We start from the raw sequence: 20,205 nt of genomic DNA, 5'->3' as shown, positions 1-20,205 counted from the left end.
GGCAGGTATGTGATCAGGCTGGATCTTGTCTATTATTAATTGTTTACGTTTGAGCGCTTATAATCAGCTTGTTCTGTATGCTTTCCGGGAAGCTGAGAATGTTTCTGGATGTTCTACGCCTGCCGGGGTAGTAATAATAATGTAAAGCGCAGAGCTTGCTATCGAGCGGGGGTATGCGCTATACAAATGACATTCATTATTATTATTATTATTATTATTATTATTAGGCTATTATTATTATTAGATCTATCTAGATCTAATGTGCCTGCCTTTTTTTAAAAACTTTTTTTCTGGACAGTTCAATTGTGAATCCTGCAATGAAAATGGCATTGGAATTTCGGAGATGTGTTATTTGGTTTGTAATTTTAAAAAATTACGGTCCATCACAAAATGTTTTGTTTCGAATACCTCTCTCGTGAACTGGTTAGGCCTCTGTAAGCAACCTGTACGTGTGAAAATTTCCGTTTTCTCGCAGTGTGGTCTTCAACGGACATGTTAATAATTCGTCAGTTATTTCCCTTTACCCGCCAAAAATAATCGAAAAAAGTGGCAATTTGATTTTATCCGTTGCCGCCCCTTCCTTTCGCTTTCAGTTCTATTTCCACGGAAAACAGATCTTGCAATTATTCTTGTAGGCCCTATAGCAATCTAGATCTAGATTCTAGATCTAAATCTAGATCTAGACCTAGTTCTAACGCGCCTAAAGACCGAGTCAATAGGTTCATGCAGGATGGGATCTTCAGGTATTTATTTATCTTTAGGGTTTAGGTGACTGGTGTAACTCGTAAGAAGATAAGAAACACATTAATTGTAGGATTGTAGATCTTCAAGAATTTCTGGATGCTGATAATGATAGAAATCTAGATTCTAGATGAAGATCTATACTGACTATGGTAAGCTTTGATTGGCTCTTGATTTTTTAAAAGTCAAGTTCTTTTTGGGCTTGTAAAAAGTAACGAGAAGCTCTAGGTCTAGACCTACTCTACGCAAAAGTGCCACGCCCCCGCCCCATCCCACCACGAAGTCACGAAGTCACGAAGTCACGAAGTGCGCATAGCCTTACAGTTTGAATTTCGATTTTTGATCTTTTAGAAGGCAAGCTGCTTTGACCGTTTTAATTGACAGATAAAAATGGAGAGATAGTTTAAAAAATAGGCCCACGTCCTTGTTTTTTCATGCGTGTCGTGGGTTTTGGGTAGCCTCTCTATTGAACTCACATGAAAAAAACAAACAGATAGCTCATTGGAATTTAACATAGAATCTAATTTTATTGTACTTAGATCTATAGTAGGCTATCGCGTTACTTTGAGATTTGATAGATTTATAAAGACTTTTGGAAAGGCAGTGTTACCGTTTCTGTTTAGCCTAGATTTCTACTACTACTATTATTAGAGTATCGCCCCTCCCATCTCACCCGCCTTCCAGTGAAGGCATGGGGTTCGGGTGTTTGAAAAAGGTATTAGGCCTATGTTAGAATACGTATTGATCTTGCCACCTGTATTTGTACCAGGGTTGGTGATTTTTTAAATAAAAATTTAAAAAATCGATTTTTTTTATTTAAATCAGATTTTTTTTATTTAAATCGGATTTTTTAAATTTTTTTTATTTTTAAAAAAAATGTCGACACAGTTTGGGATTTTTGGTGGCTAAAAGTATGTTCTTTTGGTGCAAAATGCATTGTCTTTATTTTAACTAATGATTAATTTAAGCAACTGCAATTTTAGAAAGCCTTAATCTGCTATATCAGTGAATTATGGCTACAGACAAAAAATGAAGAAAATGTCAGTCTAAAAGGAAGGGGGGGGGGGGGGGGGGTAATTATTCATATAGATAAACTTGCATTTTATTTTTATTACAGTGTGTGTGTGAGCACGCGCTTGTGTTTGTCTAAAAAGAAAAAGAAAATGCTAATTTCAATTATGAAAAAAAAGTAAATTGAATACTGTATTATTTTACTACTTACAGTGACAGGGGGGGAAGCAGACTTTTAAGCAATTTTAGTCTACTAAACCTTATATCTGTTTTATAAAACCAAGGAAAGGAATTCTGAATGTTTAAAGATGTAAAAACAGAAAAAACATTTTTTTAAAGTGATTTAAATCACTGAGTTTTATTTTTAAAATCAAGTTGATTTAAATATTTAAAAAATCAACTGATTTAAATCGACCCGATTTAAATCAACCCAACCCTGGTTTTCAATTATGAAAAAAAAGTAAATTGAGAACTGTATTATTTTACAGTGACAGGGGGGAAAGCAGACTTTTAAGCATGATTATATTAGTCTACTAAACCTTATATCCGTTTAAAATAAAACCAAGGAAAGGAATTCTGAAAGTTTAAATATGTAAAAACTGAATACATTTTTTTGAAAAGTGATTTAAATCACTGATTTTTATTTTAAAAATCAAATTGATTTTAAAAAATTTAAAATCAACTGATTTAAATCAACCCAGCTCTGATTTCAATTATGGAAAAAAAAGTAAATTGAATACTGTATTATTTTACAGTGAAAGGGGGGAAATCAGACTTTTAAGCATGATTATATTAGTCTACTGAACCTTATATCTGTTTTATGAAACCAAGGAAAGGAATTCTGAATGTTGAAATGTGTAAAAACCGAATAAAAATAATTTTTACAAAAAGTGGTTTAAATCACTGATTTTTATTTAAAAAATCAAGTTGATTTAAATCAAAAAAATCAACTGATTTAAATCAACCTGATTTAAATCAACCCAACCCTGATTTGTACCGCAATTAATTATTGCTGCTTAAAATGTTGTGAATGATTCTGGCGTGGATTTGAGCATATTAAAAAATGTAATTAATTAAGATGTCTTTTACCATTTTTCAGCCTTCTTCATTGTGTCACAATTGCTGGCTTCCAACAGTTTGAGACAGTGACTCATGATAGGCCTAGAGGAAAAGGATCCAAAGACTTACAGTTCATTCAGTTGTCATAGAATTGAGTAGAAATGACTGCTCTTACTCTTGGCAAATTTGACAGGGTGTTTCAATTGCCAAGGACACATTTTGTGGGAAGATGGAAGATAGAAGATAGTTTGAATTATTATCGAAGAATACATACTTAAATGTAAAGTGCTTTGCAATACTTTCATACTGTGAGTGTAAGCTGCTGCAACTGAAATCATTTATTTCTTTCTTTCCTGTATTCCACAGACATAGTTGTGTGGCAACCTAGCTAGAGTGACAGAATGACACCTGTGAGTGTGTTTTGTGTGCTGGCATTCCTGCTCGCCTGCCAGGTTCCCCAAAGCCAGAGTTGCTTCCCTGTAGATATGTTCGAGCACAGCTTTCGATGGCTGCAGTCCATCACATTGCACAAGCGTCTATATGTCTACATTGATCAAGAGGAACCGAGGCATATCCGGATGGAGAGTGAGGGAGAGCAAAAACAGAGGAAGGTGGGTGGGGTTTAGTGTAGAGTAATAATTCTTTGGCCAGCTGTTCAGATATGTACTACACCAAATGTGTGGGGAAAAAATTATTTCAGATTCATAATGAGTGGTATCGGTTGTAGGCCTATGAAAGAAATTGTTAAAATTCAAATTTTGAATTAATGTTGAAAAAAGCCAGAAAAGTAAATAAAGATTCATAATGCTGAGGTACAATTGTCATAAGAATAAAACAGCTTTTTTTTCTATCCTGAAAAATTTTGCTTTCTGGTCTTAGAAAATTTGAATTGCTTGCCGACGAACTGTTATAAATGTACAATTTGTGCCTGTTGACATTTTGATAATCGAATGAGTAAAACATGAGACTGCGAATCCATAAAAGAAATCATTTCCAACATCTGGTGTACCATGAAGGGAAAGAGGATGACAAAAAAAACCCTGAGACCTTTGCTTTTACACCTAGTCTCAGGATTGTTTTCTTTCTATTTTTTGGGGGGTTTGATTCCACTGCATGAGTGGCCAACTCTGTTTCAAGCGTTTTTCTTGACTTCAGATTATGTTTTAGAGACTTTTTTAAAGGTTTATCTTTTACAAAATGAACTTTGAGATAATTCAAAGAGGCCTTGCTTTCTAAGAGTTTTTAAGGTTTGTTAACTCGGGTGAAAATTCAAAAATATATCATCATGAAATGTCAAATATGCGATGGACATTGCCAATCATGGTTCCTCATTCATTTCTTATTTCTTTGCCTGGATGCTCTCAAAGAGAACTACAGTGCTGCTATAGCTCTATATTTTTCCTGGTCTTTCCCCTTCACATATCTGTTCATGTTTTCCAAGTAAGTTGCTTTAGGTCCTACGTACCCTGCTTTGGTTGCCTTCAATTTTGCCTGTGAGAGATAGATGTTCAAGGCCCATTATGTGTTTAATGTCCCAGAAACTACATTTGTCTCTTCATGATTGTTTTAAACCATACTTTACATTTCTTTTTTTCAGATCAATTTAAAATGCCTACATGCGTATAGTGACCAGCGCTACATGGTTCGTGTGGAGGAGGTATACCAGCCAATCTACTACCATTGTATAAAGTTCCAACAACTGTCCAAGTATGTCATCAGAATATCAAAGACCAAAGCACGAGTCAGTAAGAAAAAGGTGAGATCTTTGTTCTCTCAAAGGATGTCTTTTTTTGTGTGTCCGTGTCCCAACTTATTTTAGTTGGACCATGTTGTAGTAGCCAAAATCAAAATTAAAATGTTTTATGTTAATAAATTTTGTGTTTCCCTGCCACTGGAAAGTTTTGCAAGTTCATCACTCTTGTTACCGGCCAATTCATTCTAGTTTACCATCTCCGTCCAGTATGTAACAAGAAACAGTTATTCATTTCCACCTTTTAGATGTCAAGTGTTAACTTTAATACTTCTCCGTATTTACTGTTGGCCAGGAACCTGTTGGCTTGTTTGTGAACTGACCAATGTAGACTCAAGTATTGTTCTGTGGCTAGAAGTGAAAAACACCACTGTTTAAATTAGAAGTCTTGCATCTTATGGCTGAACGAGGACACTGCTCAGGAGATATTTTTAAGCTACTTATTAATATCTTTTTGCCTACAATTTTTAACTTGCTCTTTTAAAAAGCATATGATAGAGATATGTGACATGTACAAACTTGCACATATGCCAGTACTTATACGTTTCCATGTACACACTCTCCAATACCCACATGCTCTTTTTAACACACCCATCATGCAGATGAGCACACAACACACGCACGCCAACACACACACATACACACACACACACACACACACAATATACACACATACATATACACATAGGTGTGCAGGAACGATGAAGAAGGACACCTTTAGATAGATTAATAGTGTCAACAAAGAATGGACTGATGCTAGAACATACAACAACAAAATACCTATTTCAGATTACAATTGCACTCCTGTCTTCTATTTTAATTTGATTATGACAGTGACAATTTTTGTTCGTCTCGCGGGAAGAAAAAGAAGTATGTGAGTATTCTAAAGTTTTCCACTGTTATTTGTCACAAAGTTCTTCTGTAGCTGAATATTAATAATTTCCTTTTTTCTTCACCCAGGTTAACTGTGAAACTGAGATGTATATGGAAGACGAGGCGGTCATCTTTGCCTACGAGGTTCCTCCCCAGCCATGTCCACTCTCTGGTGGCTATCAGTTAGTGATGCACCAGGGCAGGGCTATTGATGGAGCCTGCTTGGACACTGTCCAGGGGTATAACCCAAGGGTGCAGTTTGAGGTAGAGCAAAGTTTTTGTAAAGAGAAATCAAATAGTATGAAGAGAAAGAGAGATGAAGAGCCATTCCATGAAAAGTGAAACTGTAATGATGCAGTGCTGGTAGAATTCTAAGCAGCGATAAAGCCATTCCTTTTTTTTAAAATTAGAGGTAGTGAAACTTGTCTCTAACAAACAAACAAAAAATAGATAATGGCCCTATCGTTACTAAAAATATTTTTAGCAGGTCATTTTCCCCATTGTTCTGTATGTCACTACAGTTTCTCTTTTCATGAGATCTAAAGACGTGGGCCGAAAAAGAAAAAGGAGAGAAACAAAGGCAATGCCGTTGACGCACTGACTAAAGGAGCTATACTATGAACATTATCTCTCTTTCGCTTTTAATGGTACTTGCAGTATAGTGAACAGTACAAAAAGGGTAATTTGAATGCAGTCAAGGTGTATATCAACTCATTCTTACACATGCACATGCTTACAAAATTACACATATCAATGCTTGATACTTTCAATGATCACAATATTGCAGTGATAGTTAAATATCAAGGTTACTTGTCATTTGAACTTCTTTACAACTCACCCCCACTCCTTCCTCCTCTTTCCATCCAATATAACTTTTTCTTTTTCCTGGTGCTAATTTTTGTGGTGTTTTCATTTCCGCAGTGTGACATATCCAGAGGGGGTAACGTTATGGTGGAGTTTGGACGTTTCTGTGAACCAAGTATTCTCACCCGCTCGCAGAAGATGCGCGGGCGGCACATCACGAAGCTGCGCTGTCTGGGCTCGTGGGAGGAGTCTGGCTACAGCTCCGTGCTGCTTCAGATGGAGAACTCGGAAGTCAATGTCTGGTGTCTGCACTACAGGCAACAGCGACACTCGAGATCTACCGTTACTTCAGACGGAGAGGAGTTTCTGTCAGCGTTCTTGACACTAGATGGGCGGTGTTCGGGTGAAGCGTTTGTCAATGAGGATATGCCCCGGAACTCGAGTATGTTTGGCTCTCTGGCTAGTTATAGGCCGGGAAGTGACCTAAAATGTACCGAAGAGGGTTATCTTCAGAACTGTAAGCTGAGAGAAGATAGATGTTTTGAGTCGTCCGAGTGTCCAGACAATTGCCACAGGTGTATCAAGCCTGTGGAGAAACGAGCTTGTGAGTTTGATGAAAACACGCGGGGACAGTGGGAACTTGTGTACTCTTTCGATAATCTAACAGTCTCCATTGGTCAAAACTCTCTCAAGGGTTCAGCTTTTGGAGATTTTGAGTGTCGGGGTCCTGCAGAAAGCAGTCTTCCTGGCAACGTGTTCCCGGTAGTTCAGAGAGGTACCAGTGCTACGTGTATGCCGTACTACGCGTGTGCTCAAGTATTGCACCTAGCACCAGGCATGCTGGCCTTTAACCTGAGAGCAGTCGTCCGAGATGCGTACACTGGTGCTCCACACTCCTGTGTGGAGACGCACAATGCTGTAGGTCATATTGTCCCAATCAAACTCCAGCGTACACTAACTCTTCTAGACAGAAAACGGCTGCAAGAGGTTCCGTGTCAAGTACAGGCCCGCACATTTCCCACCATGGTTGGGGAGTGCAGAATTGCAGTAGATCAGTGCGATGGTGACTGTCAGACATTGACAGTGGACTATGATGAAAAAACATGTAACTACTCGGGCAGCAATCCATTTAATATAGAACATGAACATAAGTGCTATGCTCACATTTTCTTCCGAGATGGAATAGAAGGAATTCTAGCAAAAACTGCAGACAGCGACAAGTTTTTATGCTGGGTTTTTAGTCCTACTCGACTCTTTATTACAATAGCTGAAAAATGCAATCAAGAGGGAGTAACTGCTATATATAATGACCGCGACGCTGCTGTGAGTTATGACCCCTTGAATGCTATCTCCCGGCCAGTGTCTGGCTCTTCCACAGACTATAATAATGGTAGCCAGTTATCTGTTTCTTTTCTGAGTCAAATTATCAAGTCTTTGTGGTCTCTCTTCTGGGTTTTTTGGTTTTTCGTTTAGCGTTTTCCTATTCTTTTTCTGTATCATGTGGAAAATTTGCTCTATTAATTGCACAGAAATCATGATTTTATGCAACCAAAGAAGATGTAGTAATATCAGAACATTTGTCTCACAATACAAGTAATCATTTACCGTCCGCCTCTTACAAAACCTTAAAGTGTTGAGAGGGGAGTTAAATCTATACAATTTTGCAATTTTAGCTTTAACTGTAGACAGTCTCTTACAACAATTTTCAGTTTTTGTTCTTCATGGAATTGTCATCCCAATCAGTGGCTTTAAATGTTATACTAGTCTGTTAAGACACTTCGGAATTATTTTCACTTTGCTGTGGTTACACTTCCATTTGTCAAGCAGCATGGCTTCAAGTCTTACCGGTGCTTGATTAAAATCTGCCTTTAAAATCATCGGTGAGGACGGGGTTCATATACCCTTGTTGGCTAAAAACGATTTTTTTGTTTTGTTTTTCATTTTCTCAGTAATTGTTTCATATAGTTAATTAATGATGCTATTCATACAGGAGGAAGTATAGATCTGAATTGGAGTCTTGTTTAAGAGAGAGTCATGTGTAAACAGCAGTAATTATTACACGTCATGATTTGTGGTAAATCGTTATCATAGTTGTTGTTACCCATCCTTTGAAGTTATCTTTGCTCTGAGGGTTTTTCAAGTTTTCTCATTTTAGTACGCTTGAGCAGAACTTTGATGTGATAGATTTCTTACCTCCCATGATGTGGTGAGGGAAGGGTAAGGAGGGATAAATTCCTGAAGTTTACCAATTCCAACATCTCTTCCTGATTGACTGAGTTTCCCAAAGTTTGATAAACAATCATTGATGGCGAATCTGTACAAACTGGAAACCCTTCAAAGTGTTCAGATTAATGCAATTATCATTGCTTTAAGAATATGTGTGTGTGCCTAAAGAAAGGTACGAAAAGTCGGATTTTGACCATTTTGAGTTAAGGGTTGTACCTTATAGGAAATGCAATGCTGAACACAAGGGTCTTTGAATTTTTTAGATATCTTAAGTAGTTTTTGAGATATTGCAAATTTTGCGAGCTAGGGTATAAAGATAGAATTTTGAGAAAATGAGCTTTTTATGTTAAACAAACGTGAGAACACATACAAACTTTTTAAAAGCGATTTTTAAAATGTATTTACTCAAAGAAAATTCAAGTCCAATTTGGCATTCAGGTCACATCACTATCATAAATGGAATTCAATGGTAAAACATAATAGGGAAGAGAAAACGTGCTTCAAGAATAGATTGTAACACTTTTTAAAGCAGTTTCCATTATTTGTGTTTATTATACCCTACCCTCAAAATAATTCATAATAAAATATTTAGAAGTCAAATCAATGAAACCCTTTGAGCATATTGTAAAAAAATGGTGGATCTATCAATTTTTAATGGAAACCCATTTTGGTCGCAAAAGTGATTTTTGTGATTATCAGCCTGTAGCTCGAAATGGTCTTGGGCGACTTTTGGTACCTTTCTCTAGGCGCACACACATATGCTCACATTAACACAAATTCGGTCATTTCGGAGGTGGGCTGCCAAGATCCTGCCTGTCGGGGCCTTTCTGGCCAAGTGCTATGCAATATTTCAAATTCCCCACGTCAGAGTCGAACGTGCATTTTCTGCATGTAGAGGGTTTTGCAATATTTCAGAAGAAAGATGGAGATATTCTATTAAAAAACTGGGCCATGTGGGTATTGAGCTTGCATCTTCTGCGTGCAACGGCGAAGAACCTAACCATCATGCCAGATAGGTAGGCTTTCCTACTCTCTTTGGAATTTTTTTTCCATAAAGAGGTCTTTTTCAAGGTGTCTGACTCCTCTCTCCTCTACTGTTCTCTATGTTGTTCTTTTCTGCTTGGCACAGGACTCTTCTCTTCTCTTCTCCACATATTGTTCTATTAATAGTTCATAGTGTCTCACTCCTCTCTCCTCAACGATACCCCCATGGTGTTCTATTGTTCATGGTGTCTGACTGTTGATTTATTTCTGTACCATTCTCTATTCTGTTCTATTATTCTCAGCCATTCCTTCTGTAGTCTTTAGGATTTTGTAATAATAATTGGCCTCAATTGTCCGTTCCCATCCTGTTCATTTTTGTAACAAGGACAAAACATTATCATTGTTCTCAGTATCCCTTCTGAAATCTTTAGAATTTTGTTACGTTTGGTCTGGCAGCTTTTTAAAAAGCCTTGATATTTCATCTTTGACTTTCCGTTTTGAGACTGTTCATTACATTGCAGCTACTTGGAAGTGAGATTGTTATCAACATGGTTTGTGTGTCACAGAAATCTTAGTCCTTTTATTGCATGTCATGTGGATTTGCCTGGAATGGCCTTTATTTTCTGTCGCTTTCCTGATTCAATCCCAGGACCTATTGAATGAGAGACGAACTCCGTAACCTCGCGGCAATGAGAGCCCCCACTTGTTCTCTGTAAACAAAAGTATGAATGATACACAATTTTTTCATTTTGAGAGAAAAAAATTATTCTCACAATTCTTATCATAAACTTATGGAGTGTAGGGGTTTTCCGGAACTGCCCAGATTTTGGCGCACATCGCATTTTGCAATGTAACTCTTCAAGGGAGGATCGTGAGCTTATCAATGTTTTGTATCTCTATCGATGGTAGGCTACTTTGATCATTTACAGTCAATTAAAATAATATGGTTACAGGAGCAAGGTGTGTGTAAATCTGATATTTTGGTCAAGTTTGATTTTTGTCCCAAAAGATTTCCTGGAAACACTCGTGATTTATGTCATAATATAGTGCTGGTTGACCGAAGGGAGCGTTTGATTACAATGTTGGTGCAAAACCTGTATTAACAATGTGTTGGGTTTTTTTGGTATGTTTGATACTGGCACACTGTTTTTTTAATTGAAAATAGTAATTTCAGTTGGGCACAGTTTGCGACTGCTACTATCAATGATGTTACCCACATGGTTATCTTACTCTTACTGACGTTCTGTTCAGATTGTACTCATTATGTCTCTCCTTGTTTTCTTATGGTCTTTTGTCTTTCCACAGTTTTATGTAGTGTTACTGCGCACACATATTGTACTTAGACTCAGACTACTCTTTTCATCTCATTGTTTTTTATTTTTAACATTAAAGTGATATTGATACATTACTACTTTCTACATGTTAATAATCTGAGGCGATTTACTTTATTGTTGAATCGATGTCACCTACACTGTTCTTGATACGATGAAGTATAAAAGTGGTTTATAATTTTATTTCATTTTCAGCTTCTCGCTCCTAAAGTTGTGGACGATAAAAAAAATAGTCCTGAGGTGATTGGTTGAAATCGAAACATTTGTCACCCACAGCAACCCTTCATTTTGTGAGTTCTGTTACAACTGAATTTCTATCTTTTGACTTTCCATTTCTCAAACAACACAATTATATCTTTTGGAAGACAAAAAAAAACATTCTCAGGTCTTAAGCAAGAGTAGAAAGGAGCACTGCATCATTTGTAAGAAAAGAAATGTGTTATGCATTACATGTATATTTCTGATGAGAAAAGAAATGTGTTATGCATTACATGTATATTTCTGATGAGAAAAGAAATGTGTGGTACATTACATGTATATTTCTGATGAGAAAAGAAATGTGTTGTACATTACATGTATATTTCTGATGAGAAAAGAAATGTGTATTATCTTGATGATGAGAAGAGAAAGGCGTATTGTGTCATTGGTGTGTAAAGAAACATGTGCTACATCATTGGCAAATGTGGAAATTCATATTATTACATTATTATAGAAAAGAGAAAGTGCATTTTGTCATTGGTGAGAAGAGAATGATCTGTTAATGTTAATAGTTATTGTGGAAGGAACTTCTGTTACCTTACTTTGTGTTCAGTGGCGTGACTCATGGAACTTTTCAAATGCTCCCTATTGTATTATATGAAAATGCTATTCATTTACACGTTGCACATACATGTATAATAAGGGTAGGCTACTGTTTTTGTGCATAATTTACTGTTGGCAAATCTGGGTAAATTTCAGATGTATGAACTCAGTTGTTAATATGTTGTTGAAGTCTAGTGAGGACTAAAGATGTAATATTTTTTGGGAGTTGGGGGGAGGGGGGGGGGGGAAGAAAGGAAGGGCCGGATATGAAATACAGTACACTCCTCAATTATAAACTTGTTTTTTGCAAAGGGTCAAGAAAAGAAAAGAAAAAGTAAGAATAGTCAGTGATACACTTTCTACCTGATTGGCCAGCTACTCTTTTTCTTTTTGTCCTTCATGGATCCAGCTAATTAACAACATTTTGACTTCATAAATCATAGCTATCGTCTGTTGTGAACCTTACTTCCCACTCTGACGCGTGATGTGTTTGCTGGTAGTGACAATTCGTTTTTGGTTGTGTGATCCACTCTAATTGTTGGTGTATTTGGAGGGTTCAAGTTTTTTTATGAAGCTTCTGTGTTTTAGGGCGGTATCAAAATAAATCTTGTGAAGATCTCCCTTTGGAATTATCTTTTTCCATTTTCATGTCAGTTGCATAGAGCATAGACAGGCTAGCCTCAGTAGCCTAAAGGCTCTATCTTTTTACGTTTTTCATTAATTTGGAATAGTTTGAGAGTATCCTCAGTGCTTCTCTTTTTTGTCTAGAGTACCACAATAATACTACATCTACAAATAATATAGAAGATTGTGCTCCATGACTGGATGCAAGAAAGAGTTTTTAATAAATTTTTACTTGACCAGTTTGGATTGGACACCTTTGATGTATTTCTTGTTTTGTACTTTTGTGTCGAGATTAAAAACTTCTGTCTGACGATGCTTTAACTTTTTTTGATATATTGTATGTCATGTCAGGGGTGTGGTGATACGGTGATACTTGCACTATACGTAACGCCATGTCTGCACTAAATGAGGAATATTCAAAACAGCATGCAGAAACTTGTCGTGGGAAAAGTCATAATAATTCAAGCCTAAGACTAATTTTAAGGCACTGGGCTGAAAGTTATAAGGTACAAAATTAAGAATTAATTAATTCAGACAAGACTTCAACGTCTTTACAGGTAACATAGATATCTGTGCTTACTGTGACTTCAAATTATAATGATAAAGAAGTTCTTTTTTATAACGTTCATATATCCTTTGAAATTAAGTACTCATCTTTTGTGATATTTCTGATTTTCCAAGCTCAAGCACATAACGATATTTAACAAGGTCAATAGATAGTGCTCAATGTTAAAAACAATCAGGAAACGACAAATGCAGTTTTTGGAACACATAAATAGACATAAGGGTCTGGAACATCTAGCTCTCAATGGCAAAATTGAGGGCAAGCTAGGCAGGGGAAGGTCCAGAACAACATACTTGGGGAACCTATACAAATGGGTAACATGGAAAGATCAGGGAAACGTGGCTTTTTTTAGAGCATCCGAGCAAAGGAATGAATGGAGAACCATGATCGCCGATGTCTGTCGCAGATCTGGCACTGGATGATAATGATGAATAGATAGTGTTTTCTCAGTGTGGAGACAGTATGCATAATGGAGACAGGCTGAAAGGAGAACTATTTAGTTGACATTTTGGATGTCCCAGTTGCGCCTGTTTGTGTGTGAACGGCTTGTTTGATTGAGTTCACTTAAATCTCTTCCACTATTGGTACAAAGCTTTAAGAATGCTGGAGAGTACATTAAAACTGTTGACGGGTGTATTGTGTATTTTCCTAATGTATTATAATTTGGTGCCCTATGCACAAGCAGAGTGCTGATGCAGGGTGACATTGTTGGGTTTTTTTTCATCTTTTTTGGGTGACTATTGTTACTTTGTGGGTGGTTGGTGGGTGTTCACATGTCGTTTGCTACTTCTTTCCTATCATCTTTATCTCTCCTCTTTTTTTTGTACTTTACTCTCTAGTAACACCTCCAATCTTCAGCGCTTATATTTTGGTCTATTTGTATTGCAATAAGTGCTGCAAAACTCTTCCTAATTTCTAACCTTAGGACTGTTGTAAATTCACTTTTTTAACTCTTCCTATGCCTGTAGTATTTCTGCAGTTATGCCAGAACTGTGTGTTGTAAATAGGATGAGTTAAAGGAAGTGTTCGGACAGGTCAGGTACAAGACTTGTTCTTCACAAATGAAATAAACATGTTGGTAAACATTCAAATGAAGGTAGTAAAATGAATTTCAGGAAGATGATGCCGGAAAATGAGTATATGTGAAGCAGCGTGGTGAAATCAGGCTCTCGTCAAAATAAGGAAAGTGAAGAAACTGGCATTTTTCTGCAGGTTTGGGAATTTTTATCAAATGTTTGGTTTTTGGCTCAACATTATCTTTCATGCCCATTTCTGTGTGGATTTTACTGAAAAGCTTTGATTAAAAGCATAATAGATGAAAATTTTTCAGTTTCCACAGACTGTTAAGACTATTTTCTTGCTAATTTTACCACTGAAACCAAGTGACTCCCACCTCCTTCAATCACCAATTTCTGGACTTCTGTCCGAGATAAATGGATATTTTTTCCATCAAAAGCAAGGTAAATGAATAGGCTTTAGGATGATACCAATAACTCCGTGTGCCCCAAAATTGGCGAGCGCCCGATTCCACCGCGTCATGATACATATGGAGAATGAGTTTGCTCATCCAAAGAGGGTCTGTTTTACAGGGTAGATGATACAATAGGCCTATTTACAATAAATTGTTACTTTAAACTGAATGAGTTAATGCTGTGTGTGTGGCCCTCGGCTGCAATTTGGAATCTCTGACATTTGTGATTTGTATTTTTTCTGTCTTAGTCATAATTTATTGTATTAGTACATGTATCTACTGTTTCTTATCCATGTCTAGATCAAAATGTACATACATATATAAAATAATATATATATTGGACATATGCACTTTTCAAGAGCTTTTTTCCTGCTTTGCCTTATTTTCAGTTGGAGAGAGATGTTGTTAATTTTGAAGTAAGAACTTTTACTCACTGTGTATTTTTTGTTGTTGATCTTATCATCAGTGTCACAAGCTATCTACTTAAGTTTGTTTGGGTACTTTTTTTCACCATAGACAAAAAAACTACCTGTAGTTTTGTTGTGTTCTTCCTATCAGAAATCATGAAAAGCAAGAAAATTGTAATCCTTGACCATAGCATTAAACTGAATTCTGGTGATGTTGAAAGTTGCATCTTTGATTGAGCTTTTGGAAGGGTATGAAAATTAAAAATTATCCAAATTTAGACTTAGATAGATTGCTTGCGACAGAGATAATATGTAATTACTTTCTATATGGCTCCGCAGTCCATGTGGCTACTCATTGTTAAACCATGCTGTTTTTGTACACTGGTTGAGCAACCCTCTATACTAATTCCTTCCCAGAACTGGGTAAGTTTAGTTTTTGTAAGAGTTTTACGGCAATTGCAACACAATAAGGTCATACATGTATAAATGCTGAAGATTAGTGGTGTTACAAGAGAGTACAAACACAAAAAAGCAGGAGGGGAGATAAAGATGATAGATGTTTGATAGAAAAGAAGATCTAGGTAAAAGCTGTATAAAATATCATCTTTTGTTTGCAGGTATTACTTTCACAGTGGTTGGTTTATGTTGCGTAAAGGTTTTGTGAATGTGATATCAGCAGATGAGGTTTTGTTCCATGTTTTTATAGTTTTCTTGGGGTTTTTTTTAAGACAGGGGTTGCTCTATCTGTGTATCAGCATGTCATTACTATCATCTTTGATGTTTTAAAATCATTATCATGGTCTTCATCGCCTTCTTCACCATCACCACATTACTCACGGTTACTTGTATCATTATGATCTTTTTGGTATGCGGATGTTTGAAGAGGATTCAATGGTAGGTTCTAGTTTGTTGGGGTTTTTGGTTGTTTGTTTGTTTGTTTTTGTAGGGGGGGGGTGGGGGGGGCTCGTGTTTTTAGTTTTTAATCAAATAATGATAGTGATATTAAAAATGTAAAATGGCATTAATGTAGCGTACATTCATGCAGTTTGTTGCATGCTTTTTGCATTTTACAACTATTATTCAATCTTTTCTTTGCCACAGTGGTTTCTGCCTATGTCTCTTTCACTTTTTCCCTTGCACTAAATGACAGTTATTGTGTCAATGCGCTTCTCTTTACTCAAAGAATCTGTTTTATATAATATAGAATAACCTAACCTGTTCAATCCAAAAATGACTAAAGTTATCCTCTTCATTTTATCGACATCATTAGCACTATCATCCATCATAGTCATCATCATCATTATCATCATCAACATCATTTTGCAGAAAAAGCAGAAGAGGGAAGGAGAGTCTTGACTAATCACCATCATAACCTGTTGTGGAGTCTTAGTATTTCAGAAGTTTTATGATATTATAAAAAAAAAGATGTTTAGCATTTCGCCCTTTTTGGGTTTCATCAGGAACATCATCATCATCATCATCAACATCATCATCATCATCATCATCATCATCATCATCATCATCATCATCATCATCATCATCATCGTCATCATCATTAACGTCATCATCATTATCATCCAGGCCATGACATCACATTCTATGTCCATGCCATTTGTTCAATATAATATTATCTATCATTTTCGCTTTTCTCTTTTTTTTCCAAAATTTTTTTTTTTTCTTCTTTCTGTCATTTTTGCAATCTCCATATTTCAAGCCAGTTATCGAGAGACATGGTCTCGATACCCAGCTTAAGCTGCCATTTATCTCAATCTCTTCTTACTTACAGCATAATATAATGGGACTATTTATACACAGTTTGTTTATGTGTTCACAATAAAAAGATTCTTTAATAAAAATACCTAGTAATGTGTTTTGTATCCTGTTTGGCAAGAGCAGCGGTCACCAAACTGTGGCCTACAAGGTTATTCTGTCTGGCCTACTCCTATATCACCATGCAAGAAAAAAGCAATTGAAAAGATTGTGTGTGTAGTGTTAACAGAAAACATACTACGGAATGTTCAGTTGATGAACCCTAATAACAGAGAAAACATAATACAGAATTTTCATCAAGGGATGAACCAAAAAAAAACCCCCAAAAAACCCCCAGAAAACATAAAACAGGATTCAAGTTCAAGGGATGAAGCATATTTACAGAAAACAATACAGGATGCTCATCAAAGGATGAATCCAAATAATAAAAGGCATAAAATAGGATGTCAAGGGATTAATCCAAAATTAAATAACAGAAAACATAAAATAGGATGTCCAGGGATGAATCCAAATAACCGAAAACAGAAAGTCTGAGGTCAAGGGATGAGTCCAAATAACAGAATAAGCAGAAATCGGGATGTTCAAGGGATGAATCCAAATAACAGAAAATATCATAAGGTCCTGCGGGTGTGCAGAACATAAGTTGATTGTTTTCATGTTAGTTCACAGCACGTCTTGGTTTTATTTTGCAAGTCAAAATGGCTGAAATAATTTTTAAAAGGCAAAGGTAAAAGATCAAGGGGAAGACCTCGTGGAACCTGGAGAAGAGTCACGGAAATTATGGATGTACAGAAAAGTGGGAAGACGTGGGGTGACATCAAGCGACTAGCCCAGGATAGGGAAAGGTGGAGAGTGTTTGTTCGTGGCCTATTTCCTGACCCAGGGTGAAAAAGGCAATGATGTGAAAGTAAAAAAAAAAAAAAAGTTTTAAAAGCATTAATTTTATTTTTTAAAACAACACGGTTATTAACATTTTTCGAAGGTTGTCAACGAACGCTTCATAGCGCCAAGGATGATATTGGCTAGGGTCCTCGGCCTACTTTCAACCCCTATAACCATACTCAGGCCATTAATTCATTCATCTCAGCCGATCTCATAGGCCTAGCGAGTTTTCAATGAATCTACGCAACACTATCAGCCCTGATCGACCCAACACCACGCAGGACTTATAGTGCTGTCCCCGTGGTTTTATGCACCCGCATAATTTTGCAAAATTTAATTTGATAATTTGTTGGTTATTTTCCTTTATCATTCTTTGTTAAACTTAACAGAATCGCATAATTTCACATTTTTGGGCTCAGTTTGCATAATTTCAGATTTTTTGGGGGGCATAAAACCGCGGGGACAGCTAGTGGCAGCCAGCAACGTCAAGGTGGGCCAGAGCTCAGCAATAAATCGTCGCTCGCCTCGACAAGGAAGAACCCAATTCCTGCTTCGACCCTGCCAATCCGGGCTGAGTGCAACATGTCGTTCCAGTTCCAGCTCTCAGATGGATACAGTCCTTTTATTAGTCAAGTTCATTACGAAGCTGCAGCTCAGCGCAGGACGGACACACTCGACACAACAGACTTCCCTTTGTGGAAATCGAACTCACATCTTCTTCGTTCAAAACCGCTGAGCCTTAACCTATGCACCACAGACTCGGGTTTGAGGTGGGGGGGGGGGGGGGTAGCATCATAATTTTTACGCCCGCATCGACAGCTTTTAGGTCACTTAGGCGGCGGCTGTTTCGACGTCACATGTACCAGCAGAAAGACGGAAAGTTCGATAAAAATTCATCAACACGAAATTCAACCTCACGTGTCCTGTGTGCAAGATCGAAACCATAAGTAACTGCTCACCCTGAAGTTCACAGGACGGCAGGTTATTTTTGACATGAAAGAGAGACAACCGAGGAATCGAAAAATAAAGAGACCCCCCCCCCTAAAAAAGCAACAAAAAAGAAACAAACGCCATTCTCCGATGATCCTCATGAAAGAGGGAAATATTAGCTGATATAATTGAACAACAACGAGAAACAAAGGGAGTGGGGCTGAATAGAGCGCATGAGAACGGAGGATGAGAGGATGTTGGAAGAGGACGATTTTTTACACACGGAGAGTTTGAGACTGCAAGATGAGCCTTCAGATGCGGCACGAGAGTGAGTGATGCGTAACTGTGCCTGTCTGTCTGTGAGTGTACGTGTGTTTGTTTGTGTGTTTGCTTGTTTGTGTGCCTGTGTGTGTGTGTGTGTGTGTGTGTGTGTGTGTGTGTGTGTTTGTGTGTTTGTGTGTGCGTACGCGTGTGTGGTTTGAGGATGGCACTTTTGGGTCCTAGCCTACTTATTTTCCCTCTGTTCTTTTCTGTCTATCAGTCTTGATTTTTATTGTAAGAACAAAATGGCCGTTAATATGTCTATATTATGTACCTCTCTTTTTTCAATCAATCAAGCACATAATGTTGTTGGGGGAAAACAGTCAGTTGTTAAGTTTATTCATGTACTTTATTCCTAAGTACTTGTCCATGACTTGTCTGTTGTGCTCATACATTGCTGTGATTCAAAGTTGAAACGAGGTGCAAAAAAAAAAAAGGGGGTGGGGTGGGGTGGAGGGGGTTAGACGTTACCACAAACTAAAAAGAGCACCAAAAAAATCGTTAAAAAAAAAATTATAATCCTCCCTTATATTAGTTCTATATTATGAGAGGTGCAGATAAGTGTATCTAGACCCACCGTGCCTCGGGGTTTGTTTTGTTTTTGTGTTGTATTTTCTGTTGTTGTTGTTGTTTTGTTGGGGTGTTGTTGGGTGTGGATTTTTTTGATTTTTTTTTTTGGGGGGGTGGGGGGTTTGGGGGGAAGGACTTTTTAAAAATATACACAAATGCGTTTTACGTCCCCATCGACACAATTTAGATAACTTAGTAAACGGGATTCAACCCTGCCTGTCAAGGCCAGCTCGGGATTAGATGGATACAACTCCCAGAACAAAGACCGAAAACCCTGCTGTACTCGATGAATATTCTCCATACATAGGAATCGAACTTAGTGGTCTTCTTCATGCGATGTCGAAGTGCCTACCAGCTACACCACAGACACCGTAGGGACAGCCTTTACCTCAAAGTAAAAAGAGCACTTTTTTTTCTCTTTAACGCTTTTATTGATTCTTGTATAGTCCTCCCTCAGTTCTATGAGGGGTGCGGGTACACCTAGACCCACAGTATCTCAGCGAGAAGCTGGGTCTTATTTCATATTATCAAACGTGTAATAATATCGTTCTTATATAATATCTCTCCTCCTTTTCTTTTGTATGTTCTTCTCTGGCAAAACCTCTAATCTTCGGCATTTAGGCCTACACGGTAACCTGACCTATATCTTGTTGCAAGTACCGTGAAACCCTTACTAAAACTAAACTGAAAAAACCCCCACCTCAGCAAGAAGCAACACTTCAGCTGGAGGAACATTACAGTGGAACATCAATGCACTTTGTTGGTACATACGAGTATATTATTATTATTAATTTTCTCTTCTTTAATTCTTCTTGAGGCATGGAGAACAGTATCACAACCCTAAAGCCCCGAATCAGTCTATTAGAGTCAAATTTATCGCTTAGGACGTTGAGTTCAATCCACACAAACATACAACCCCTTTGAAGTAAAACGATTTTATCTTTATTATATAGGCCTACAATATGTCATGTCATGATATTTTGTTTTCTCAGATGGACAATCCCCAGCCTTTTGCACTGATCCCAAATTGTTATCAGGTGCTAAAGAAAGTTTGCTTAGAATAAGACCAAACACACGCCCTCCCC

At 37.2% G+C, this 20,205-nt stretch overlaps 1 protein-coding gene across 1 annotated transcript in view; it reads left to right on the top strand.

The window, feature by feature from the left end:
- Positions 1-9,043, top strand: part of LOC101846705 — a gene marked incomplete in the record, with an annotated part of 13,610 nt that extends 4,567 nt beyond the window's left edge. The window contains 4 exon segments of the mRNA XM_013083530.2: positions 3,178-3,422; positions 4,409-4,567; positions 5,522-5,698; positions 6,356-9,043. Coding sequence (XP_012938984.1) covers positions 3,213-3,422; positions 4,409-4,567; positions 5,522-5,698; positions 6,356-7,711 — 1,902 coding nt within the window.
- Between the last annotated feature and the right edge of the window lie 11,162 nt (positions 9,044-20,205).

Source organism: Aplysia californica, unplaced genomic scaffold (genome assembly GCF_000002075.1).
Source record: "Aplysia californica isolate F4 #8 unplaced genomic scaffold, AplCal3.0 scaffold00011, whole genome shotgun sequence".
NCBI lineage: Eukaryota > Metazoa > Mollusca > Gastropoda > Aplysiida > Aplysiidae > Aplysia > Aplysia californica.
This window is presented reverse-complemented; position numbering and strand designations above follow the sequence as displayed.